Raw genomic sequence first — 23,646 nt, 5'->3', positions numbered from 1 at the left:
GTGCTCTCAGCTGCTGTTCTGGAGTGTCAAATAGTTGCAACAACCACAAAAGGATTTTTTTTTTCATATTGTTTAGCTGTTCTCCATCACTCCTTTTGTCTTGCAAATTGCTCTGTTTATTTCATAATAATGTATTTTTTAAAAAGTCACTTTCCTCAGGAAAGCACAATATTTAAGTGAAGGAAAATGTCTGAGAAAAATTTAGACCTAGTAGTAGAGGTAGAGCCTATGACTTCCAGCTAAGAGGCCTTTTTTTTTTTTTTTAACTTCCATTGACCACACTCTTTTTAAAAAGAGTAGCTATATGCTACAGAATGTCTTCAAAGCATTTATAAATATATTCTGTAACTACACATTAGTGGTACAACAGCTGGGCAGAGTGATGACGCTTGGTCTTAGGGTATATCCAAACTAAACCATTACCATAACAGCATTAGAGTAGTGTTTAGATGAAGAGCATGCTTTTGAAGTGAATCTTCAAGTTATTCTTCCTCACTTTGGCAATGATACCTTCATGATGCAGTTAAAGAGCTCATGAACTGAATCCCTTTGTGTGAAACTCAACAAGAAGATGTGTGCCAGAAGCACAATGAAAGTACCCCAGGCAGAAACAGATGTACCTGTACAAGTAGAAAACTTCTAAAGCTGGATAGTGTGGATGTCAGGATCACAACATTTTCCTCTACTGTCCTTTTCTTCCTTTGTGCTTTTGGAGTAGATGTTCTTCTTTTGGAAATAAAATTGAGAAAGGGAAAGGGAAAGAGAAATAAAAATAAAAAGAAAAGAAAAAAAGGAAAAGGAAAAGGAAAAGGAAAGGAAGGGAAGGGAAGGGAAGGGAAGGGAAAGGAAAGGAAAGGAAAGGAAAGGAAAGGAAAGGAAAGGAAAGGAAAGGAAAGGAAAGGAAGGAAAGGAAAGGAAAGGAAAGGAAAGGAAAGGAAAGGAAAGGAAAGGAAAGGAAAGGAAAGGAAAGGAAAGGAAAGGAAAGGAAAGGAAAGGAAAGGAAAGGAAGGAAAGGAAAGGAAAGGAAAGGAAAGGAAAGGAAAGGAAAGGAAAGGAAAGGAAAGGAAAGGAAAGGAAAGGAAAGGAAAGGAAAGGAAAGGAAAGGAAAGGAAAGGAAAGGAAAGGAAAGTCACAGTCACTGAGTGACTCTCTGGGAAATGAGAAGCTATTTTGCACATGTGCCAATATACAGCCTTTGCCCTCTGGGGAGCCAAGGCAAAGGCCTCCACCTGGAGGAGCAAGCTGCTGATTTCAAGTGAATCAGAGGGCTTGTTTGGGTAATGACTGGAAGCACTGTGTTTTTCTGTTAGCACAAGATAAAGAAATGACTAGCATAAGATTTCAAAATCAGTGGAAAGTAAATCATGTAAGATCTTATGTCTTTTCTTTCTCTTTACATAATCTTCATGCGACTTTCCAAGAACCTCAGGTAATGAGAAACAGCATACTTTCATTGACTGTTCTTGATCAAGCTGCACTACATGACATGTAAATTGTGCAAGAGATAAGATTATAATCTTAGTTCATCTCATAGGTAGAATGAGGACATGGATAAGTAACTTCTCCTTGTGTTGCATGGAGAACAATGTGCTGCAATGGAGAACAGAGCTCCAGTGCGATAACAGGGCACTCAGCCAGGGTTAGGACTTCTCTTTTTAATCTTCCTTCATTTCATATCTCTGCAACTTCTTCCCTAGGGAAAAGAGTGTGTCTTCCTACATGTCTCTACAATACCTTCTGTTACAAGATCTTCTCTGATGCCTCCAGGAACTCCTGGAGAAATAACTCACAAAGCTAGTTCTAATAACCTCATGCCTGCTAAGAAATAAAGCAAAATAAGATGGTTTCTCAATAGCTGGACGTAATAGTGATAAGGGTTATTCAGACTGCAAACAATGCCAGGCACCAGGCTGTTTTTGTGGCTCTGGTGGAGTCATTACTCCTTAACTTCAAGCAGCTTACCTGGAGGAGGCGTGGCTACTTGAAAAATTCTTAAACTTCCAAAGGTTTTCCCTCTCCTGTGTTTTTGCTTGCTTCCTTACTTTTGTTAGCAGAACCAGTTATCAGGGTAATAGATCAACTTTGAAAATAACATCTCACAGAAGAGGTGAAAGGGAATGCTTGGAGGTAGTGGCCAGCAACTGTCTTCCTTCGCAGCAGCTGCTTGCAGGATGGCTCCAAAGTGGTCCTGGAGCGCTGACCCTGGCAGCTCTTCACATGGCAGAGCGCACATCGCTGCCTGTTTGCAAAATCCCCCTGCAGCTACATGTGCACTGGCCTGTTTTGCTGCTTTGAGCTCCAGGCTGTGGTATGCGCTTCAGGCTTACTACCCTACAGGGATTTTGTTTTTCTCACAGATGGAAGCGAGCTGTGAGCTTTCTCAGAAGTAGCTTTCTTAGAAAAAAAAAAGGCATTCTGTTTATTAGCCCAGACTTTTTGGAGATGGGCTAAAGGTTAGTTCTTGCTAGGATTTCTGCCATGCTCTGTAAACAACATTATTTTGCCTGGTCCTGAATGTGTCTCTTAATCTCATCGCTAAAGCCAGTTTTCTGGTTTCAATGACTGCACCTGGAGAAGGACCTCTGCTTCAGGAGGACTCATCTGAGGGAGGGAGGGATCCTTGGGTGAAACAGACAGACAGACAGGCATGCCCATGCACCAGCCTCTCCATGAAAAGGTTTCTGTCTCCATGCTCAAGCCGCACAGAGGGCAGCTCCTGTGGGTGCGGATAGCCCTTACAGACAGGCAGTCACTGCCATGCCAGGGCTGGGGAGGGAGAGGCACTTACTGAGAGGAGCACGCAGTGAAAAGGGCACTCTGTGCAGCACCCTCCGTCCTGTAAGCCACCCATTTTAAAAGTCCCTTTATTATTTCCCTTCTAGTTTAAAAAAAAAGAAAAAAAAAGTTATTTAGTGGCAGCACACTTGGGCTTCTGAAATCCTTTAATTTTTGTATGGTCGAGATGTATGATTTTCAGTGTACATGCATATGTATGCATTGACACGTCTATGATTGTTTTTTTTTCCTGCCAAAATGAATTATTTTTTGCTTACCATGAGCTGGCATCATGTAGATATTTACCACCGTCATGAAAGTGAAAATTTGTTTCACATTCATGAGAAATATTTCTCAGTATTAAAGTAAATACAGCTCTTGCTGTATTTTTGAAGCTTGTTTTTACTGTTCTTCCTACTTGTGGTTCCAAAGAGACATCTTTGTTGTTACTGTCTTTAGCTTAGGTTTCAATATTCCATGTCTTCCATTTGTTTAATTTAATCTTAATGCTTAGTAATAAAACTGCATCTGCTAAAGATTCATTAATTTTCATATTTAGTAATATTCATTACTAACCTCATGTCTCCCATGTGCACTGCTGTTTTTTTCCAGTGCAACTGAAGCAAGCTTAAAACACAGTAACTCCTCTACTGTGCCTAGATTTTCTACAAATCCTCTATATCCATGGTTTCCCACTACACCTGACATATTGTTTAATGTGGTGTGTTAACATCTGAAAATGTACAGTACCTACTGGTGAAGGAAAGGTGTGTATATACTATGTGCCAGATGCTCCATCATTGATTTGCGTGAAACTTTTCAGCTTCAGTGTGTAGCATGCCCATGCTAGTTTCAGCACTGTCCATTTTCCCACTTTATTTTCTTAACTTCTTTGAAATATACTGCGTTTTCCTCTGGGAAAGTAGTTCTCTAAGCTTGAGTAGTTATAATCACATAGACAAAAATATGCCTGACATTGAATTTCAGTTTATGTAAAATAACAAATACAATAGAGCAGTTGGGTCATTTAGCTGTATGTACATGCCTTTTCTCTAAGAATTGCTCATTTTCATATGATTTTTAACTTTACAAATTTTTGAAACTGGCAGTATAGCTGGATGAATACCAGCAGAAGGCTGCAATGCAGCTGTGCTCAGGAGTGCAAAGTACTTCAGATTCTGTAGGAGAACTTTTTAAATGGGAATCCCAATTTTAGAGGGTATTCAGAGCTGGAAAGAAGGAAAGTAGGTTCAATTTTGTAAGGCTTTAAACTTTTGGATGCCTGTGTAAAGCACCCCTTTCATGTGTGTTATTTGAATCTGCTTACAAGAATGGAATGAAGAGTTTAAGTATTGCTGAAACAGGGAGCAAGCACCATGTTGGGGATTAGGTGCTGTGGCCAAAATTAAGTATCTCTTCAGTATACCTCATGCATACTGAATTAAGTTCAGGCAACATGTTAAAGACAGGAGATTTCCAAAAAATGAAAGTGGGCTTTCTCTCATCTAACTTGACCAATCTACAGATCTGAGCTAGCTGCTTGAATGACCTTAGCAGTCAGTGGCAAAAATAGCCATTTATGTCATCCCAGAGTAAGTGTCTGAAATAGACGAGCTCAAACATCGCCTGTATGGCTCAGTCTCTCTCCTTTGACTGGAGGGAGAGAACCAGCCTGATAACCACCCTGTATTAGACATGTAGCTCTCTGGTGGCTGAATTGGGGAAGGTGTGTCCCATCAAAATGGTCAGGGAACAGAAGAGGCTGTAATAAGAACAAAAGTTGCAAAATAAAACTTTTTTTTTCTTTTTTTAATTTGCCTGTAGGAAAAGAAATTATTTTTCTCAACCACAATTACTTATGTGTAATTTTTTGGCACTGAACTGAGGATGTGAATAGTGAAAACAGGCCAAGCATATCACCAGAAAAAAAAAAAAAGAATTATTTAGGCGTTAGCTGAGAATTGTTACATTGGGCATATTTTTATATAAGCACCAAACTTTGCCATGCTTATCTCCTTAGAAAAGAGAGCTTCTTTCAGTTAAATAAAGGCCTGTATTAGAGCACACCAGCAGCTGCTAGTTAATCTTCATGTTCAGTTTCAGAGCAATCTCTGATAAGGAAGTAGAAACTCCAAAAAAACTTGTTGCCAAGGGTAACTCTGCTTTTTGACAGTGGAATGCTTTAGTAATACCAAAGACCCCAGTGTGAAAATACAAAGGGACTCCAGTTTAAGAGACTGATTGATTGAAAGCCAGAAGGGCAGCGTGTAGCCTTCAGTACCTAAATGAGGGCACTGATTTTTAACTTGAGTGATACCAGACAGTAACTGCTTGTTGTTCTCTGGCTTGAACTTTTACGTTTTGCTAAATGTGATAACTTGAACAAATTGCATCATGCAGCCTGAAACAAGCGAATGTTCTCTATTTTCCTGTATGTCCCCCTGCAAAGCAATTTCAGCCTTGGTAAATTAGGTTGGCAACCAAATTATCATCTTGCACTGCAGAGCTTGCAAGCTCTCTGCCCTTTGATCTGGAGGGCTGTCTTCATTGCAAGCCTGAATTGGCCCATTAGGTTTTGCAGTGTTAAGGACTCATATATAACTGAACTGACTGGAAAATCAAATTTTCCCAAGCAGCTCTCTGAGGAAATAACAGAAATACTGTCTTTTTTTTTTTTTCTTTTTCATAACCTGCTGAATTATTTCACATGTGAAATTATTTCATGCATTATTTCATTCTGTGATCAAAGATGAAACTACTATGACCACAGATTTTCCTGTCACACCGAACTTAATTTTTCTTAGTGGAATGTATTCTTATTTTGCGGTAATCTTCTTTCATTTCACTTGTATATCTTTACAATAAGAATACTTAAGCTATGCTCCTATTGCTCTATTAATTATTCTATGTTTGGTATGAAAAAATAATCTACTTCAGTTCTGTCATCAACAAACTTGAACATCTAGTTAATTTAATCCTGTTTCTTTGATTTTATTTATTTATTTGTTTAAGACAACATCCATCCATTACGGAATTGTATTCACTAGGCCAACACATAGTTGGAAAATACATATTTTATGTGAATTTCTGGTTAAATAAAAGTCAGAAGTTATGTAAGTTCTAATTGCATATATGCGCTTAACTTAAAATATGACTAAAGGTGAGCATGGGGAAGGGGAGGGTGCAGCTTTGCTGAAGCTCTTGGAGATTCAACTCCTATTTCTGAGATCTTCAGTAGAGGATTGCAATTGATTTACCCCATTATGTCATGTAAAATGTCTTTTTTCCTTCCTCATTCTTATCTTCAGTTTTAGAATAATATGATTAGCTAGTGCACTAAGAAGATAAAATCTTGTCTAGAAATCATCCGTAGTCAACCTAGATAGTTTTATTATACAATTCTTATCATAGCAGGTAATATAGTTCAAAGAAGAATTGGGCCTCTGATGAGCAATTGTAAACCATCTTCTGAGCAAATAGCAGAACAGCAGGTTCATAGTTAGCAAAATCTGACTTGGTGGGGCTTACACAATATGAAGTAAGCATCTAGATGGATCACAGAGCATATTTACCTCAGTCCTGCTAACTGCTTGGCATTGGTTCTTTCAATCAACTTTCTAATTCAGATGCGTCACATAGTAACAGCATCTTAAGCTGTTACTTAAGCTTAAATTTGCTTAAATTTTCAGTAGGGCCACACTTAATTGCTCCAATCTAATTTTTAGGGAGAAGAAATGTCATCCCCGATCTAACTATAAGAAGTATTTTTCTTCAGTTCCCATCTCTCCCTCTCCAACCCCAGCATCAGCTACTGGTTCAGTCTTCAGAGAGTAATGTTATGATACCTTCCCATTTCTGCCTCCTTTTGCAGTGGACGGTAGTTGCAGATATGTCCAGAGCATAGATTCATTGACTCCCTTAGGGGGTAAAATAGAAAGAAAGAGCACTAATAACACTGGAAGAATAATTTAGTCAGAAATACCACTCCACCATGTCCACACATAGCATATATGACATCAAATTCACACAGTTGATGACTGAACCACAGCTAGATGATGAACAGTTTCTCTTTGTGCCACAATTTAAGTGAAGTTTTACCTGTTATGAAAATAACTTACATCATGACTCTAATTAAAATTAAAAAAAAACAACAATCAAACAAACACACAACCCTAACCTGAGAAAACATAAGTATCTAAATTATTAAACATTGAAAGCCAGTCTTCTTTCTCTTTCCCATCATTTCAGTGACCTTGCCTTTGCTATCTCATAAGTTGCTTGGACTGGAACTGTGTCTTTCTGTTTTGTGAAGTTCGAATTGAGTATTGGTTTCTAGACAATTATAATATGTATAGAGAATTAAGAATAGAGAAATAAGAAAATTATCATAAGAAATATAATTTTACTACAGTATTCTTAAGTGACTTCCAAAGAGCCATGTCATCTGAAAATGGCACTTGTTGTGTGGCTTTCTGGGAGCTGTTGATGGGTGTTGGAGCAAGCATACCAGGATCTGGCTCAGGGTGAGAAAATGTGGAAATCATGGTATTAACCTAGGCATAACCTAACGTACACTACTCAGCGACATGTATTTTGTAAACCATCTCATGTATGCTAAACCTGTAAATAATTTTTTTTAGAGGGAAGTTGTGCCAAGTCAACATCGCTAGCCTTGAGCATATTTTATCCCATGCTTTCACTTCAGTAGATGTCAGGTGCCAGAGAGTCTGGGCTGGTGACTGCTGTAGACACTCAGTATCTGTAGACTTAAAGTCTTTCTCGTGCATGTTCCCCTTTGGTTCTCCTTTGCAAAAGTTAGCATTTCCTTCTCAGAAAACATGTTTGCTAACAGAATGCCCATGTATTTGTAAAACACAAAGCAGACATGTTGGATATTCTCACGCATTCTGTCTTTGGTAAAGCTTCTTGTTCCCTCCCAAGCAGGAAGACAACAAGTATGAAGTTATTAAGCTATCATCAAAGGGAACATTTTGCAGTTGTACAATACTGTTAAAACCTCTTCCCTTGCCATCTCAAAGAAGCAGCTAGACATCTCTGTGTATTAACGGAGATTTCATGAACAAAAAGGGAGTACCTTCATTGACTGTATAAGTAACTTGATAAGTACCTTCATTACTTATACTGTTCAAATCATATGTTCATCTGGAAATAATATACACTCTTTATAGACTACCCATCTTGGCTTCAGATCTGAAAAGTATTTGGTTACATATTACTGTATTATTACATTGTTTTCCCAAGAAAGTAATGATATTACTGATTAATTGCCAATTAATTCTGTTTGGTGCGTATGGCGTGTTGAGAGACTCTGGTCGTACTCAATACCGCAACCATTCTGCCCATCTTTCTGTTGCCTAGGAGTGCAGTAAATGTATTGCCAGAAAGCGTAACTGAGTGAAACATGTTTTTTCTTGACCCAAGCTTTTTATCAGATTGGTCCTCAGGGTTATACTTTTTAACTGTTGCTAAATGTGTTATCTTAAATCTTCAGACATACCTCAGGCAGAAACCATTTTTTAAATGAATATTTCTTTGAGGTATATTTCTTTTGGATTTAGTCTAAATTACTGCATGCCTTTCAAATCTGAAACTCTTTGTCAGTGGCAGAGTTCCAGGCAATTAATTAGGAATAAGAATTTAGGAATGGACTCGAAGGCAGAGAGAACAAGAAGCCCTAAACTATCTCTAGTTCTCATTTTAAATGCTTTGTTTTTCATGATTATTATGTTGTTTGATTCCTCTCTCCTAATTAAAATATTTAAGTTATTCTGCACACTGATCTATAGAAATTCTGGATTGAACCGTACGTTCAATCATTAACATTAATTTAATTATGATAATATATGGGGACCGAAGGATTTGTGTGAATTTAGAGGCACAGCCTCCTCTCCAAATAACAACACAGCAACAGTAACTTTTATCATGAAGGCCTTATTCTTTTCCTATGAAAATTCTGCAGCTTAAAACTGCAGTATGGTAATTAGTTCTTAATGTGGTATACTAATAAAACTTTAATAAGAGCCTTCATTGAACAACACAGTCACTAAGTAAACAAATCCTTTCTTCTTTACACCAAGAACAGGAAATATCTGCTATGAATAAGTTTTTCCATTCATGTGGTAAGTACTTTTTTCTCCACAGTGATGTTAGAATTTTTGTTACATGTTTTGAAGTATACCCAAAACCAGATAAAAACAAATGCCAGCATTATAACTTAAATAAATAAATAAACAAGTCAGCACTGTTATTTCAACCTGGGATTATGTCCTGTATTTGAATCTTGCTTTGGGGAAAAAAAAAAAAAAAAAAAAACACAACTCCACACCATGGACAAACCATGCAAATTTAAATGCCTTAAGTTGTATGGAACCTCTGTTTTTGGGCTGGAAAATTTCCATCCTCCAAGGAAACCTTACCTAATCACATTATTAGGTTGGGGGTGGGGGTGGTTGCTGTTGCCTGCGCCTTTGCTACATCTGCATCTCTTTCATATTAAAATATAAGAAGCCAGATATGTCAGTAACTACACAGGTTTTATTTTTCTCCAGCTTGAATTTGTAAGTAATGTGTATGAAAATAATTTGGGTGAACATTTTTACATTTGGAGAACAATTCAAGATAAGCAATAATGCTTGTACATAGATAACCACCAGTGAAATAGATACAGTGGCATTGCTATGCTTCCTACAATTTGCTCACCAAACCATACACCTTTTTAAGTAAACAGCAGAATATAAATTCAGAAGCACTCGGGATCAAGAGCAATTTAAAGTATTTTGTTAGTAATGGCTGAATTTAAGGTCTGGATTATTCAGTGAGAAAAAAAAAAATGGACCTGTAGTTGTGTGCAAGCAAATGATAGGGCCAATCTCAGTAAAGGTTACAGCAGCTAGTCCATGCTAGACTGCAGCCTGTTGAGCGTTTGATGTATCTCTTTCAGTCCTAACTTCTCTGTGGTATTAATTTAATGCTTTCTGTCAGATTGGTCAGGTGGGTGGAGGGCTGGAAGCATGGTCCCTGCCTGACCCCAGGATTCTAGAACCTGAGGCTGAAAGTCTGCAGCAAATTTGCGTCCCAGACACAATGCTGGCCTAGACAGGCTATCCTCCAGACATGAGATAGATGTTGGGTTGTTGGGGTTAAAAACCTGGTCTACACTTGGGGTCATGTACTTAAACATCTATCCCAGCTCAGGGGCATATTTCTAGCTATTGGGTTTTTGCTCAGCACACCTTTGAGTTGTAGGAAGAACCAATGCTAAGCAGAAAGACACTAGCATTTTTTTTTTCTTTCTGAAAATTTATATGAAAATAAAACCATATTATTGAGATTTTTTTTTTTTTTATGGTGGTGTGTACACGGAGTTTTTGCTGAAAAAGATCCAACTTTATTAAGCCAAGTATTTCCAAGTATTTGCTTTTTGGAAGAAAAAATCTTAAACCTTTAATCAGATGTTTTAGATAAATATTTGTTTATTCTGTGACTACATTTTTGAAAAAAAAAAAAAGATAAAAAGAAAATAAAAGAAAAATCAGAATAATCTTGATGACATTGTATCTACCTTTGAGGAGCTTTTCTAAATTGAACAGTTATTTAAATGTATGTACATGCTGTACATTTTGGAACGAAGTATGAAGTCCAGAGTAGTCAATAGGACGGTGATTGTTCTTCCCAAGGATGAGTATAGAAAGCAGAGAGCAAAAACCTCCATCTTCTGTTACAAAAATTCTCTTCAGTGATCTCAGCCAGCACTCAGTTTCACAACCATCACTTTTTGGTCTGAGTTAATCATGACAGACATGGCAAATTCATATAAATAAAATAGCCAGCTGTGGGCTAGAATGTTAGATACAGCAGTGCCAGGACAAAACCTTGTGACAAATTTTTATTTTCAGCTTTGAGATTATAAAAAAATGTTTTTTCTTTGTGTCACCGGGGGTACATACACACAGTGTTGTGTAAGGCTAAGGCCTTGTTTGGAGTCATTTACAGTGGTAAATGCCATACCATGCTGTAGTGTCTTCTGGTTAGTAGAGGTCATGGCAGGATGCTTGGTGCTTTTTAGTGTTCTCCAGAGGGAACTGGAAATCTTAGTAGCTTAACACTTGTGCAGCTGAAGTCAGTTTGAAGAAGACTCTGGGCTGAGGTATGTCTGTCCTTTTTTCAAACCATTCCCTTTCATTTTTACTATCACGGCCTTGCTTGAGGACTGCATTCCTTTTACTTCATTGCAGATTGCCTGGCGTGGTTTTGACCACTGCTGAACAACTAATGCCCAGACATGGTTCAGGCAGCTGTACGACCAATTATTAGACAGGTTAGCTGTATGAATATGTGAACAAGGCATCCCATGGAGATTCAAGGCTGGAGACGTCTGTGGTCTGTATTTATTAGTGTACATTTGGCTAAAGGAGGCTAGATGTCACTGTATGTAATAGATTATTGGCAGCACATTTTATCTGGGCACTTTGAAATGTAAAATTAAGTTGAAGCTAGCTTTTGAACCTGAAAAAATAAAATTGTATTTTTCATTGACATTTCTGTATTAAAAAATCATTGCAACAAGACCAAAAACCTGTTGCTATTTTTGTATATAAAAATAAATTCAGCATTTTGTTTACTTAAGATCTGTGAACTTTATTTTGTAACAGGGACACTATGGGGAGACTATGGAGATAGTTTACTGACTTTTATCATTCACACAAACAGGCATGAAGAACAAACCACAGCTGTAACATCAAAGAAAGCAAAGCAAATAAAAAGGGAGGAAAAAGAATAAGCAAGAAAGACTTCCAGCTTTCTGGAGATAATTTTTCCTTGTAGGGAATCTAACTTCTTGGACCATTTCATCTGTTTGCATTTTCATCCCACTTAATGTGTCTTACATTAGTATCTTGACCCTGCTTATCAGCAGCTTGAGATGCAAGCCTCTATTATGTTACAATGTTGGCTTTTTTTTTTTTTTAAATGAAACAAATGCATGTGGTATGTTCAGTTTGTGCAGTAGGTAAAGAGATAATAGGTAACAGAGAAGAGAGGAAGAAAAATTGAAGCTGAGTAATCCAGAACTAGTGAGTGTAGGCATTATCTTTGTTTGGGTTTCTGTTATTATCTTTTTAGGGTTTCTGTTAAAGTAACAGGTGGGAAGCAAGTGTCTTTTCTATTTTAACTTAAATTGAAAATTTGTTATTTTTATATATTTTGAAAGTCAATATTTTGAGAAGTGCTAAGAGAGACAGTAATGATGAAAAGAACTCTTTGACACCTCTCAACCTGCCCCATCAGTACAGATAATGCTAATCAAACACCATAACCATAACCCATACTTCTGGTTGCAAAAGGCATTGTCTTTATTTTGCATGATGTTTATTTTAAATACCTCCTTCTTTGGAACTATGATTTGATGCGGTGGGGGATTATAGCACATCTATTGTTTTTTACCTCTTTTAATGAAAGTCAGATACGTTCATGTATGTCAGTGTGCTCATTTAGCAAGATGTTTCACCCAACCTTTCAGGAAAGGTAGAGACGATGCAAAAAGTAAGCCTTCATGAATAATAAAACAGCAGCTTCTGTTTGCAGGTTTTGCGAAAAGCAGAGGAGGGCAATTCTTGTGCATCCACTTATTTTTTTTCCAGTTCCAAATGCTTTCGGCAATTTGATGCAGAGTGGACATAGGGCTTTTGTTCTCCAAGCCCCTGGCAGTTATGAAATGTCAAGCAGAAAATGCACTTTGCCTGCAGGCGAGGAAGTCACTGAGGTGCCCCAGTAGTGCAGTATCTCTTTTGGCTTATTCCCGACATGGCAAACAGATGAACCCTGACAGCTGGTTCTTCTTTGCGTTGCAGCAACAGTGAAGACACCTCAAAGAATGAGGTAAAATGGAGAATTGGATGTTTTATGTAATTATATGTATATTCCCTCTGAATCTCTTTTCAGCCTCTTTCTTTACTCCTTTGGCTAAAAGGAGGTGAGTAGGAATTAGCAAGGAAAGAGAAAGGAACAACTTTTCGAAGTCACAATTTTCCTCATAATTACTGAAAGTGAAAGGCTGACTCCCATTTTCACTACAACCCATTCTAAATTTCTCAGATATTGGTGGCTGAAAGTGACGTTTGAGCATCCCCTTACTTTACAAGTACAAACTAAGCAAGCCTATGTATAAGAATCCCAACAAAAATTAATGAAGTCTGCAGTGTTTATTATCTATTATATAGTATGCCTACTTTTATCGCCTTTTCTATATTTTTCTTCATGCCCTAATTTAGCATAGTAAATTACTATCTTTTCATAAGTATTCTAAAAGTTGAATTATTTCCCAAGACAAATGCACAAGACAGCCGTGGTGACTTTTCAGTGTTGGCCCACCATTATTGTGACTGGAGACCTGCAAACTTAGACCTTAGCTAAGCTTTCAGTTCTGTGGTTTGTGGATTAAAGACTACCAACCCCCTCCCCCCCCCCCCCAAAAAAAAAAGCTTAAAAATTCAAATAATTGGAAACTCTGAATGTGTGCACTAAACAGTTCACATTTTATGAATGAATGCCTATAATTAGGGATCGAGACTGATATAGAGCTGTTCATAGAGGAATAACCTTGTAGGAGATGATCCCAGAAATTGTTATCATTCATTGGGACTGCAAGTGCTCTGGAAACCAGGCCACCCTGGTATTAGGTATTTAATTGTAGATACCTGCTCTAGCAACTGATTTTACACTTGGGACTACTTATGTGCACATTTAAATGTATTAGTGGTTTGCTAGATTTGGCCTCATTTTTGAGGAACTTGGTCATTGTTCATCATTGTTTGTAAGACTGGCCAGAAAACAAGAATTCTGTTTATTGAAAAAAAAAAAAAAAGAGGTTTTGTAATTTCTTTTCTGCTTGAAGCAAATTAAGCTGCACAGATGCTCTTTGCGGAAAGTGAGAGGGGAAGAGGGAGGCAGTTTAAACACCCTCCTCACTCTATAAGCTACAATGATGAACGGTTGAGTAACTAGGACAGCACTCTCCTGGGATGTAGAATTGGCATGTTTAAATCCCTGCTTCAGTTAATCACTAGAATAAAGGGTCAAATAAAAGTTTTTGATTTTATTTTCTGCTGAAGTTATTCCACTAAGTATAGTTAGCTACTCACTGAATCAGAGAAAGGGAACCGAGTGTGTCAAGGGAGGCTGCTCCTCTTTCTTTCTCATTTCAGTCAGAAATGATACTGTGAGCCTTAGGGAGCTGGCCAGTAAAATATTTCCCTACATTACTGGGTAATGAACAATTTGTGATCATGAGTGATTTTCCTAAAATTTTGTTAAAAGATTTTTGACCCACACCTAGTAGTTTTTTTTTTTCCTTTTTTCTTTTTCTTTTATTTTCTGTATTTTGTTTAAAAGGAAGGAGAGAAGGGTGGTAGTTCTGTAACCCAGTTGTAATTAAAATGTGTGAAAGGTCTTAAGTTCACTGCTGCTTTTCATTATTTCTTGGTGCATGTGAAGAATATGAGAAGTCCTACAAGATACGCTGGAAAGATGCTCAAGGTTTTTTTTTTTTTTTTTTTTTTTTCTTCACTAAAGAAAGCTGAACAAAACTACTTTCTGAAATTCTGTTTTTGTTTAGGTATCTGACACTAAGAAACTGATGACAGGATGTGAGTTTCTAATTTTGGTGCTGTCCCATTGTTCTGAGGGGAAGCTGGTTTTGCAGTAGTGATTGTAAGCACAGCAGGTACTGGGATCCTGTAGCAGCAGGCAGAACTGTCATGTCTTTGGACAAAAATATTCTTTTTTTCTTGGTAGATACAGAGATAATATTTCCATAACCATCATCCAACTAACTCATACACTATGTGGAATTTCTAAATTCCCAATACATATACTGCTGTTTCATCAATAAGCTACCATGATACGATTCTGCAGCATTTGGATAGGTGTGCATGTATATGAAGGAGCAGAGGAGGAAGCAACATCAAGCTGAAATAGATCTCTGAATCATTGTCAGTCAGCCTGATATATTTGGATATGAATTCTTTTCTGACTGGTGAACTGACTCTTTGCACCTTTTCAAAAATACCTTTATTTTCGTAGTAGAGTAATTCATGATGATGGTAATGCTAACCAAAATAGGGATTACTGAAAACAGTACAGAATATCCCTTGTGAAGCATTTCAGTGTAGCCATCAGAACAAAACTTTGGTATGTCTGTGCAAATTGGTACCCTTCCATTGATTTCTAAGCACAGTGAAGTGGGTGGGTTTGGGTTGCGCACTTCTTGGACAGACTTGCAGATCCTCAGCAGCAGCTGGACTCCCCAAGAGCCCGACTTCAATGGTATTTTGCAGATTTATATCACTGAGGGTGGTCTTGTTATGAACAGGCTCTAGTCACTTCTTCCTGCCCTTCCCCTTTTGTAATTGGTTTAGTGGTTTGAATAAAGCGCAGAGATGAATTTCTGGTGACAATATTGTGCTGAAAATATTTTAATAAGATAATAAACTATTCTTTCTTACCCTGCTCTTGTCCTCTGGTACCCGGGGTTCACGTGCTTGCAAAACAAATAGATGCAATGTTAGGATGTATATGCATTTTTTCCCTCTTTAAAACACCTTCTCTTTCCTAACAATAGTAAAATGCAATACTGCATGGCTCTCCACATCTTAAGTGCTGTATTGCTAAAACTTCACCTTTCTTGTGAAAACATTTACAGAGAATGTGTATGTTATTCAAATTAAAGGTAGATAGGATAGACATGGATTTGCATTCAATCTTTGAATGCAAAACAAGGAAGAAACTCTTTTCATTTTAATATTGTTTTCTATATGCTGATATTTTGTGGAATATGATCTTTCTGAAAAGCAAAATAATTTTTTTTAGAAGTATTCATGTTTGCCCAGATGTCATCTCTGATGGAGGTAATTTAACGTCATCCATCCGAAGAGAGAGTTAACACTGTTATATTGGAATGAAATTTTGGGCTACCCTGAAGTTCAGTGGTCACATTACACTGTGGGCACTCCTGCACCCCTGAGAACCTTCCACCTCCTCATTGCCACAAGCAGACCAGAGCACCCGACCTCTGTGGAATGACTTAATGAGGTCTTTACAACTGAACAGACTGTAAATTAGGTCTAATTTTTCACAGACGTCTAAAAAATTTGGAAGTCCATCTTGACCTGCTGAGGAATGTGGGATTATACCTCCAGGCTCCCCCTAGATTTACAGAATTTATGGGCAGCTCTAGTTCAAAGTAGTACAAAAGAGGCAGAGACAGGGATGAAATGTCCTGAGTAGTTCAGATACCAAGCTGGTTTAGCTGAGCAGACATACAGCTGGTTTATATCCCCTTCATGCTGGAATGCAGCTAACCAGGATTGGGCAGGGAGAAAGACAAGTGACAGTTCAAGACTGGGGTGGGAGAAGGGAGAACAAGGCAGATGGCAACATAGGTTTAATCAAGACACAGGTTTTTCTTCCTGTTCCCTACTGATGCACCTAAAAATGTTTTTAATGCTTGGAGTTGCAGAGCGCTGAAGTAGCATCTCAACCTAGTTACAATTGAATATCAAGGCTTCTCTTTCAGTAAAAGTGCACCATATAATTTGCTGTTCTGTCTGTGTACCCACATTGAAATAGTCATATTTGAGATGTGTTTTCTTTCCTTTTCTTTTTCCTTTTAACATTGACAGGTTGAGCCGTTGATCCAGAAGGGCCATGAGAACCTAGTGCATCATATCCTGCTGTATCAGTGCAGCAGCAACTTGAATGACAGTGTGCTGGACTACGGACATGAGTGTTACCATCCCAACATGCCAGACTCTTTCTTCACATGTGAGACAGTCATTTTTGCTTGGGCCATTGGAGGAGAGGTAGGATGAATGGCTGTCTAACATGGTTCATCAATGGGGCATCAGGAGGGTGTATATCATAATAAAGCTTCCTTCCAGCATATTAGTGAATTCTTAATCTGTCTTTTTTATTTTTATTTTTATGGGTAAACAAGCACAATCCCTAAATGGATTCATCACTGTCTTCAACTTCTCATTGGCCTCCTAAGTGATAAATGAAATGAACGTCTTGAGTGACAAGCTAAAAATAATGAAAATAGTACAGAGAGTTGATGCTTTAGGCAGAAAAAGATTACTTGGGAACATGGAAATCTGTCACCATATCAGCTTGCCCCATCTGATAAGAAAATGCACTGCTTCCAGCAAGGACTAATGTCTGTTATCTGTGGAGGATGACAGAATGAAAAGCACTCTGTAGGTGACTGCATCCAAGACTTTCCAACTGAAGTCAGACATATGTCTAACTCTTTTTGTGCCTAAGAAAGACCTTCCCCCATTCAGGCAAATCATTCTGAAATTTCCTTCCCAGCCCTAAAAAACATAATTTCAGTGTAGGAGTGATTGTGTTTTGGTGCAGAGCCGGCACAAGGACGACTTCGCTTGTGGCAATGGGGCATATTTACTGAAAACACAGTCTCTAATGCCATGTTAACCCCAGGCTGTTTTCAGTTTATTTCATATGCTAATTTAAGCTGCAGTTAATGCTTTCAGCTGACATAAGGCAGAACTACTGCCAAAAGAAGCATCCCAACCCTTCTTTACCCCCTTGCTTCACTGCATGCCCACTCAAACCTGGTGCAGGCAAAGAGAGGGACTTGGCGGATCACAGTTTTTGGATGCTTCACTGGCCAACCAGCAGTCCAAAAACTGTCTTTGAGTGCTGCAGTGTGAGGAAGCTGGATCTGCTACCCATGTAGCTACCCATCAAAAGAAGCTTAATCCACTATGAGCATTATCCCTGATGTATGCTTTGTGCATTTTCGCCATCAGCTATGCTCTGACCTAGTATTTGTATTTTCAACTTTCTTAAACTAAGTGAAGTAATAAAAAAAAAACCTCATATAAATAAGTTATCATCTCACAAACTCTGTGAAGGCTTTTGTAAGGATGGTCCTGTTAAAGATCTACAGAGAGGGTTACATTCATGTTTACTGGAGTGTTCACAGTGCTTCAGTTTACCTTTATGTAGCATGGAGGTGATAATACTTACTACTATATTCTGAGATTAATTCATTAATGTCCATCAAGCATCGGAAAGTTGGGATCTCAAACATAGTATCTGTGTAGTAAAGATTCATTCCTCCAAAAGTGGATATGTTATATGAGTTCATTTATAAAATGAGTTCATTTATAAGATACTGGTATTTTACGTTGAATCAGGAGTGAGCTTCTGAAGCAAATCTCCCAGTTATCCCCACTTCACTAAGCCTGCTTTTTTTTTTTTTTTTTTTCCTTAACTTCAAGTTAAATTGAATGTTGGGGGTTGAACCCAGCACCTCCCAGCAACAAATGGGATTCAGTGCATAGGGTCTGAGTAGAGCTTGTCCAAGGAAAATAGTCTGAGGACAGAGGGTCCAGCACAAGCTGTTATGCTGTACAGATCAATTTCTTTTTCATCACATGGCTTCCTAATGTAAATGTAGCCATTAAGATCATTTTTATTGTTGAAATATTTTTTTCTTAGAATGCAGTGATTTATGCAGGAAAAACAATCTAGTTGCAAACAACTTCAGTATTCCTTGAAAATTACTGCTTTTGTAAACTAGAAACATTTAAAATGTAGATTCACTTTTTCATTAGGATTTTATTGTCAGACTAACTGCTTGATGGTGCAGTGTTTATACATCTAAAATGGCATTTTCATTTTCTACTCAAGCAATAAATAAAGGATAAAAAATCATAAGATCATTGGATAATGCGGGTTGAAAGAGACCTCATGAAGTTTTTAGTCCTGCCTCCTACTTCAAGGAGGGTAAGCCATGAGGACAGACTGGGTTGCTCAGGGCTTTACCTTTTGGAAAGCACAAGACCTAATAATTTATACTGGCATAGTTATTTAGTGCATACAGTATTAATAAATATAGTAGGCCAAAATGCCATGTTCAGAAAGTTACATTTGTAAATTTAATTATTATGATGATTGTATCAGTAATTTTATTTATTAAAAAAACAACACACACACACACACAAAAAAAAACCACTTTTAATTATGGGAAAAGTTCCTTAGATTAATGTGCAAGTGTTGATTTCCAGGGCTTCACCTACCCTCCCCACGTTGGCTTATCCATCGGCACAGCAGCTGACCCTCAGTTTGTTCTTATGGAGGTGCACTACGACAATCCATCATACACGGAAGGTTTGTACCCTCACACTCTTTAAAACATGCAAGTTTGAAAAATGTACTAGACACAGGAGTTTCTCATTGCATCACACTGCAAACAGAAGAGATGCAAAGCTGAGGCTATTTTTCCCTGCTCAATAGTTCCTGGTTCCCAGTGTTTTTCTCATTGCACTGAAGTGAGAAAAACTTCACACTGTCTTAGCCTGAAGACAGTGGGAGATTCAGAGATACAAGGAGTTGTGGACCAGGTGAATACACCTTTTATCACAACATTCTTCATGTTATCTCTCTCTCTGTGCTTTGCTTTTGCTCTGAAATCCATATCAGAGATCCAGAAGTCTCATTATTCAGATTGAGAAGTAGCAGTACATCACTCAACGTGCTAGATAGCATCACAGGGAATGTGCCTTTTATTCATTTTTAAAGTACTTTTTTAAAGATATCTACCTACACTGTGGGTAATTTCTGAAAGTGAAATGAAAACTCAGGATTCTAGACTATTCATTAAGTAAAACCAGTTTATCTTAATTGATAAGCTTCTCTTTTATAATGTTATTTTTTAATCTTCATTCTAAAATTTATTTATACCTAGAAGAAAGAAAATTAAGTTTTTGTGTGAAACTGGGGAGCCTCCAAAAATCTAGGATACTTCAAAGCTGACTTTTGAAAAGATCAGTAATTTTTTTTTTTTGTTCTTTAACAAAAATTTGTTGAGCTACTATGTCTGAGGATATTCTGATGACTAGTACAGATGAACTGAGTAAAATCCATTGCAGCACAGTGTACTGGTCCTTCTTTACATCCCTATGTATTTAAGTAAATTCCTTTGTTTTGGCTGGGGCATTCCATCTTACTGTTATTCCCTCTCTTTGTGATGTCAGAAATGAACTTTCTTAAAATTGTTTTATTTAATGACAGCCACTCACCCTTCAGCATACACATTCTTTGAGGCCGCACCTCGAGTACTGTGTTCAGTTTTGGGCCCCTGGCTACAAGAAGGACATGGAGGTGCTCGAGAGAGTCCAGAGAAGGGCAACGAAGCTGGTGAGGGGTCTGGAGAACAAGTCTTACAAGGAGTGGCTGAGGGAGCTGGGGTTGTTCAGCCTGGAGAAGAGGAGGCTCAGGGGAGACCTCATCGCTCTCTATAGGTACCTTAAAGGAGGCTGTAGAGAGGTGGGGGTTGGTCTATTCTCCCACATGCCTGGTGACAGGACAAGGGGGAATGGGCTAAAGTTGCGCCAGGGGAGGTTTAGGTTGGATCTTAGGAAGAACTTCTTTACTGAAAGGGTTGTTAGGCATTGGAATAGGCTGCCCAGGGAAGTGGTTGAGTCACCATCCCTGGAGGTCTTTAAAAGACGTTTAGATGTAGTCCTTAGTGATATGGTTTAGTGGAGGTCTTGTTAGTGTTAGGACAGAGGTTGGACTAGATGAACTTGAGGTCTCTTCCAACCTAGACAATTATGTGATTCTGTGATTCTGTGATTCTTATGTGATACAGCAATCTTTGTTTGCATCCTTGATGCTACACACTTTTCCACCAAATACTACCTGAAAGCCTGATGTGTCACATGCAGAAAGCTTGTATCCAAATGAGGCTGTGTCCCTAAATTCACTATTTTCTTTTAATTGACTGTGCTGTATGATTTTGGTTTAGTTTAAGTAACACACACAAAATCTGGGAATCAGTAATATTTTGTTTCCTTCATAAGCAACGGGGACAGCTTTGCTTTTTGTTGGGACAGCCCCAGGTGAACACAGAGTCTCACCAAAGACCTGGGAAAGTTCAGAGAGCGTAGGCAGAGCAGGGTGTCTGTGATCTGCGTGGTGTTTCTCTCCTCCTTGACAAAATACATGGTATGAGATTGTGATAAGAGAGGGGAAGAGAGGACCCAGGTGCTCCCGCTGCTTTGGTGCAGGTGGGGTGTGCGAGTCCTCCCACCCATCCTGCCACCAGATCACCTTTCTTTTCCCATTTTGGGGTCTGTGTTTTCCCAGCTTGGGTCTTGCAATTAAGCCATCAGGTTCCCCTATGCATCTGGGGCAATGTTTGCCTAAGTGACTCAGCTTCATAGTCAGTGCTGGCTCCTGGTTAGACTCAAGAATTGCTTCTTGTCTGTTTTTGAATGTTTCCTTTTCTGAAGTCATTTACATCCCCTTTAATATGAAAGATGACCTCTTTTGATTTTGTTTAACAAAAACTCTTAGATATCGTAACAATTTCTGGCATTTAGATATTAGCAGCCTGCTTGAAGGGGGAATACCACAAAAATCCAAGTTGATGAGATTACAGATAGCTTCAGAAAGGGAATGAGTGCAGATTCCAAAATGAATTTAAAATTGAGATGTTGTGGTACAGTGTATATCAGCTGAAATATGATTTGTATACTGCAGATTGTCTTGTAGCTCCCTACCACTTGTAATTGGTTGTGCTTAGCTCATATCGTTTGTTCTGTAATACTTACATGCTACTCTGTCTTAGGTACTGCAGGGAAGGAGTAACTTAGTGCCTCCTCTGTCCCTCTGTCATTTGCCTATCTTAAAATAACCTGCTGATTTCATACTGATGGAAAATTTGGTTTAAGCCACTGCTATGTCTGTTTTGTTTTTTAGAAGACTAATAGAGGAAGCCTCTTACCTCTCTGAGATACTTGGCAATGTTTTTGCATTTTTGATTTTCAAAGCTGAAATTTGAAAAGGAGCAGCAAACAGGAAGTTACCAGATGAGCTAACACAGAATTTAAGGCTTGTGCAATACAAATTAATCTTTGTTTTTGCTTATATCTTGCCTCATAAAAATGGCTAATGCAAGATAAATATTTATAATCGGTGAGTGAGTGGAGGCACAAGTTCTGAGTAGATATACAAACAAATGCATATGGCATTTAGATGAATGAAGTAGATTCATATAATTTTCACTTTTAAAAGCTCAACCTTCTTACAGTAGGCTTTGGTTCTTCAAACTACTTTTGAAATCAAGAGAAGTCCTTGAGGGCAGGATTAAAAGCCAGTGTAGTTCTCTTGCCTTCTTTCCTCAAAGTGCTGTTATTATCTTCAAGTTTGTGATTTAGGAAGTTATTTCTCATATGTTTAGTTGATACTCTTAATTGGGGAGATTGTGAAAGGGATGCATTTAGTCATCTGAGGTATGCTATAATGTGACAGGCAATCTAAAAGAAAAAATATAATTAATATTAGGGCTTAAGGTAAAGGAATTTATAAATTCACAAGCACAATATAACACACGGCTCCAAAAGTTCAAAGAAGAAAAAAAACAAATACAACTTTAAGTTGTGCTTTAAATATTTTATTTTAAAATCATACATGGCACCCTTTGAGGTCTTATTTCCTTGTTTTGTTTGGTATGCCTGTGGTCTCCTTTCTTTTCTCTGACATCCATGTTAGGTAACTTAACAGAAGGGACTATGAGCAGCACACATTTTTCATTTGTGTCTGAACAGCGCAGGTATCAACATACCATCTTTAACAGCCCTCCTGTGGGCTGCCCCTATTTATTGCTTCCTGCATATGGTTTGACTAATTTCCAGGTTATTGAGGTTGATTTCTCGATTTTCATGTAAGAAACTTAGGACAAGCCTTTAAAAATGCAAAATGATTGGGTTTTTATATTTTTTTTAATACTGATTTACAGCCATGGCTGACTGTGTTTTTTTTGTTGCAGGCTTAATAGATAACTCTGGTCTGAGGCTATTTTATACTCCGGTTTTAAGGAAATATGATGCTGGGGTTATTGAAGCTGGTCTTTGGGTCAGCCTATTCCACAATATCCCACCGGGCATGCCTGAATTTGTGTCAGAGGGTCACTGCACATTGGAGTGTCTGGAAGAGGTATGTCTCCAGCCTGACACCAGTGGTTTTCATGCTTAGAAATAGTTTAGGACAGCCTCTTTATCGTCTTGGGAAGATTGATAGTTGCTGGTTAAAGACATGAGCAAAGGCATCTGCTACATGCTGCTCTAAGGAATTTTGAATCTTTTTGGATCTGGGTATTTCGGATGCTCGGTATTGAGGTTGCTTTTCTGATACAAGTAATATGGAATGATACTGTGTTTGTGATGATTTAATTCTGTGTTCAATATATAAACATACATTGTTTTCCAAGGCAAAGCTATTGATAGCCTGGAATCACTAACCTAAAAGAAATGTTGAGAGAGACTAATTAAGATCTATGCACATGCAAAAGGCTCCTAATAGTAAAGTGAAAGCCTGAAAAGTGTTCTTAGATGAACCGCAGAAACTAAAGACCTGAGCTGGTTTTGTTGTATGGCCCAAAGTAAAAATTATGCATTCATTAAACACAAGGTTTCATGAAGATAGCTTAAATTTCTCTGCAGATAATGGAAATATTGTTTGAAACCTGAGATTCTCAGATACTCTGTCATTTTTAGAGAAAGGCTGGATCAATGTCTTCTTTGCATGATGTGGATTGAAGGGGCAAATTACATATGGAATTTAGTTTTGTTCTTAGTGGTGTTAAATGTTACATATTATTGTAGCATATTTCAGCTTAAAAACACTGGAGTAATCTATTATCGTGAGGTTTCTGACCTTAAGGCTACACTTGAAAGCTACTGCAATAACAGACTATTTCTATTTCGGGCTTTGAAGAAGAAGTGTTTAGTATATCGAAAGTTTGGATCTGTAGATCTCACTTGG

The 23,646-nt window shown here is 38.0% G+C and overlaps 1 protein-coding gene across 2 annotated transcripts in view; it reads left to right on the top strand.

Moving 5' to 3' along the window:
- The window catches only part of MOXD1 (monooxygenase DBH like 1), a 54,655-nt gene that overhangs the window by 16,949 nt on the left and 14,060 nt on the right, over nt 1-23,646 (top strand). For both annotated transcript variants that reach the window (XM_040551585.1, XM_040551584.1), the window contains 3 exons: nt 16,473-16,652; nt 18,885-18,987; nt 22,652-22,818. In XM_040551585.1, coding sequence (XP_040407519.1) covers nt 16,473-16,652; nt 18,885-18,987; nt 22,652-22,818 — 450 coding nt within the window. The remainder of the gene's footprint in view (nt 1-16,472; nt 16,653-18,884; nt 18,988-22,651; nt 22,819-23,646) is intronic.

The sequence above is a fragment of the Cygnus olor genome, chromosome 3, assembly GCF_009769625.2.
Source record: "Cygnus olor isolate bCygOlo1 chromosome 3, bCygOlo1.pri.v2, whole genome shotgun sequence".
Lineage (NCBI taxonomy): Eukaryota > Metazoa > Chordata > Aves > Anseriformes > Anatidae > Cygnus > Cygnus olor.
This window is presented reverse-complemented; position numbering and strand designations above follow the sequence as displayed.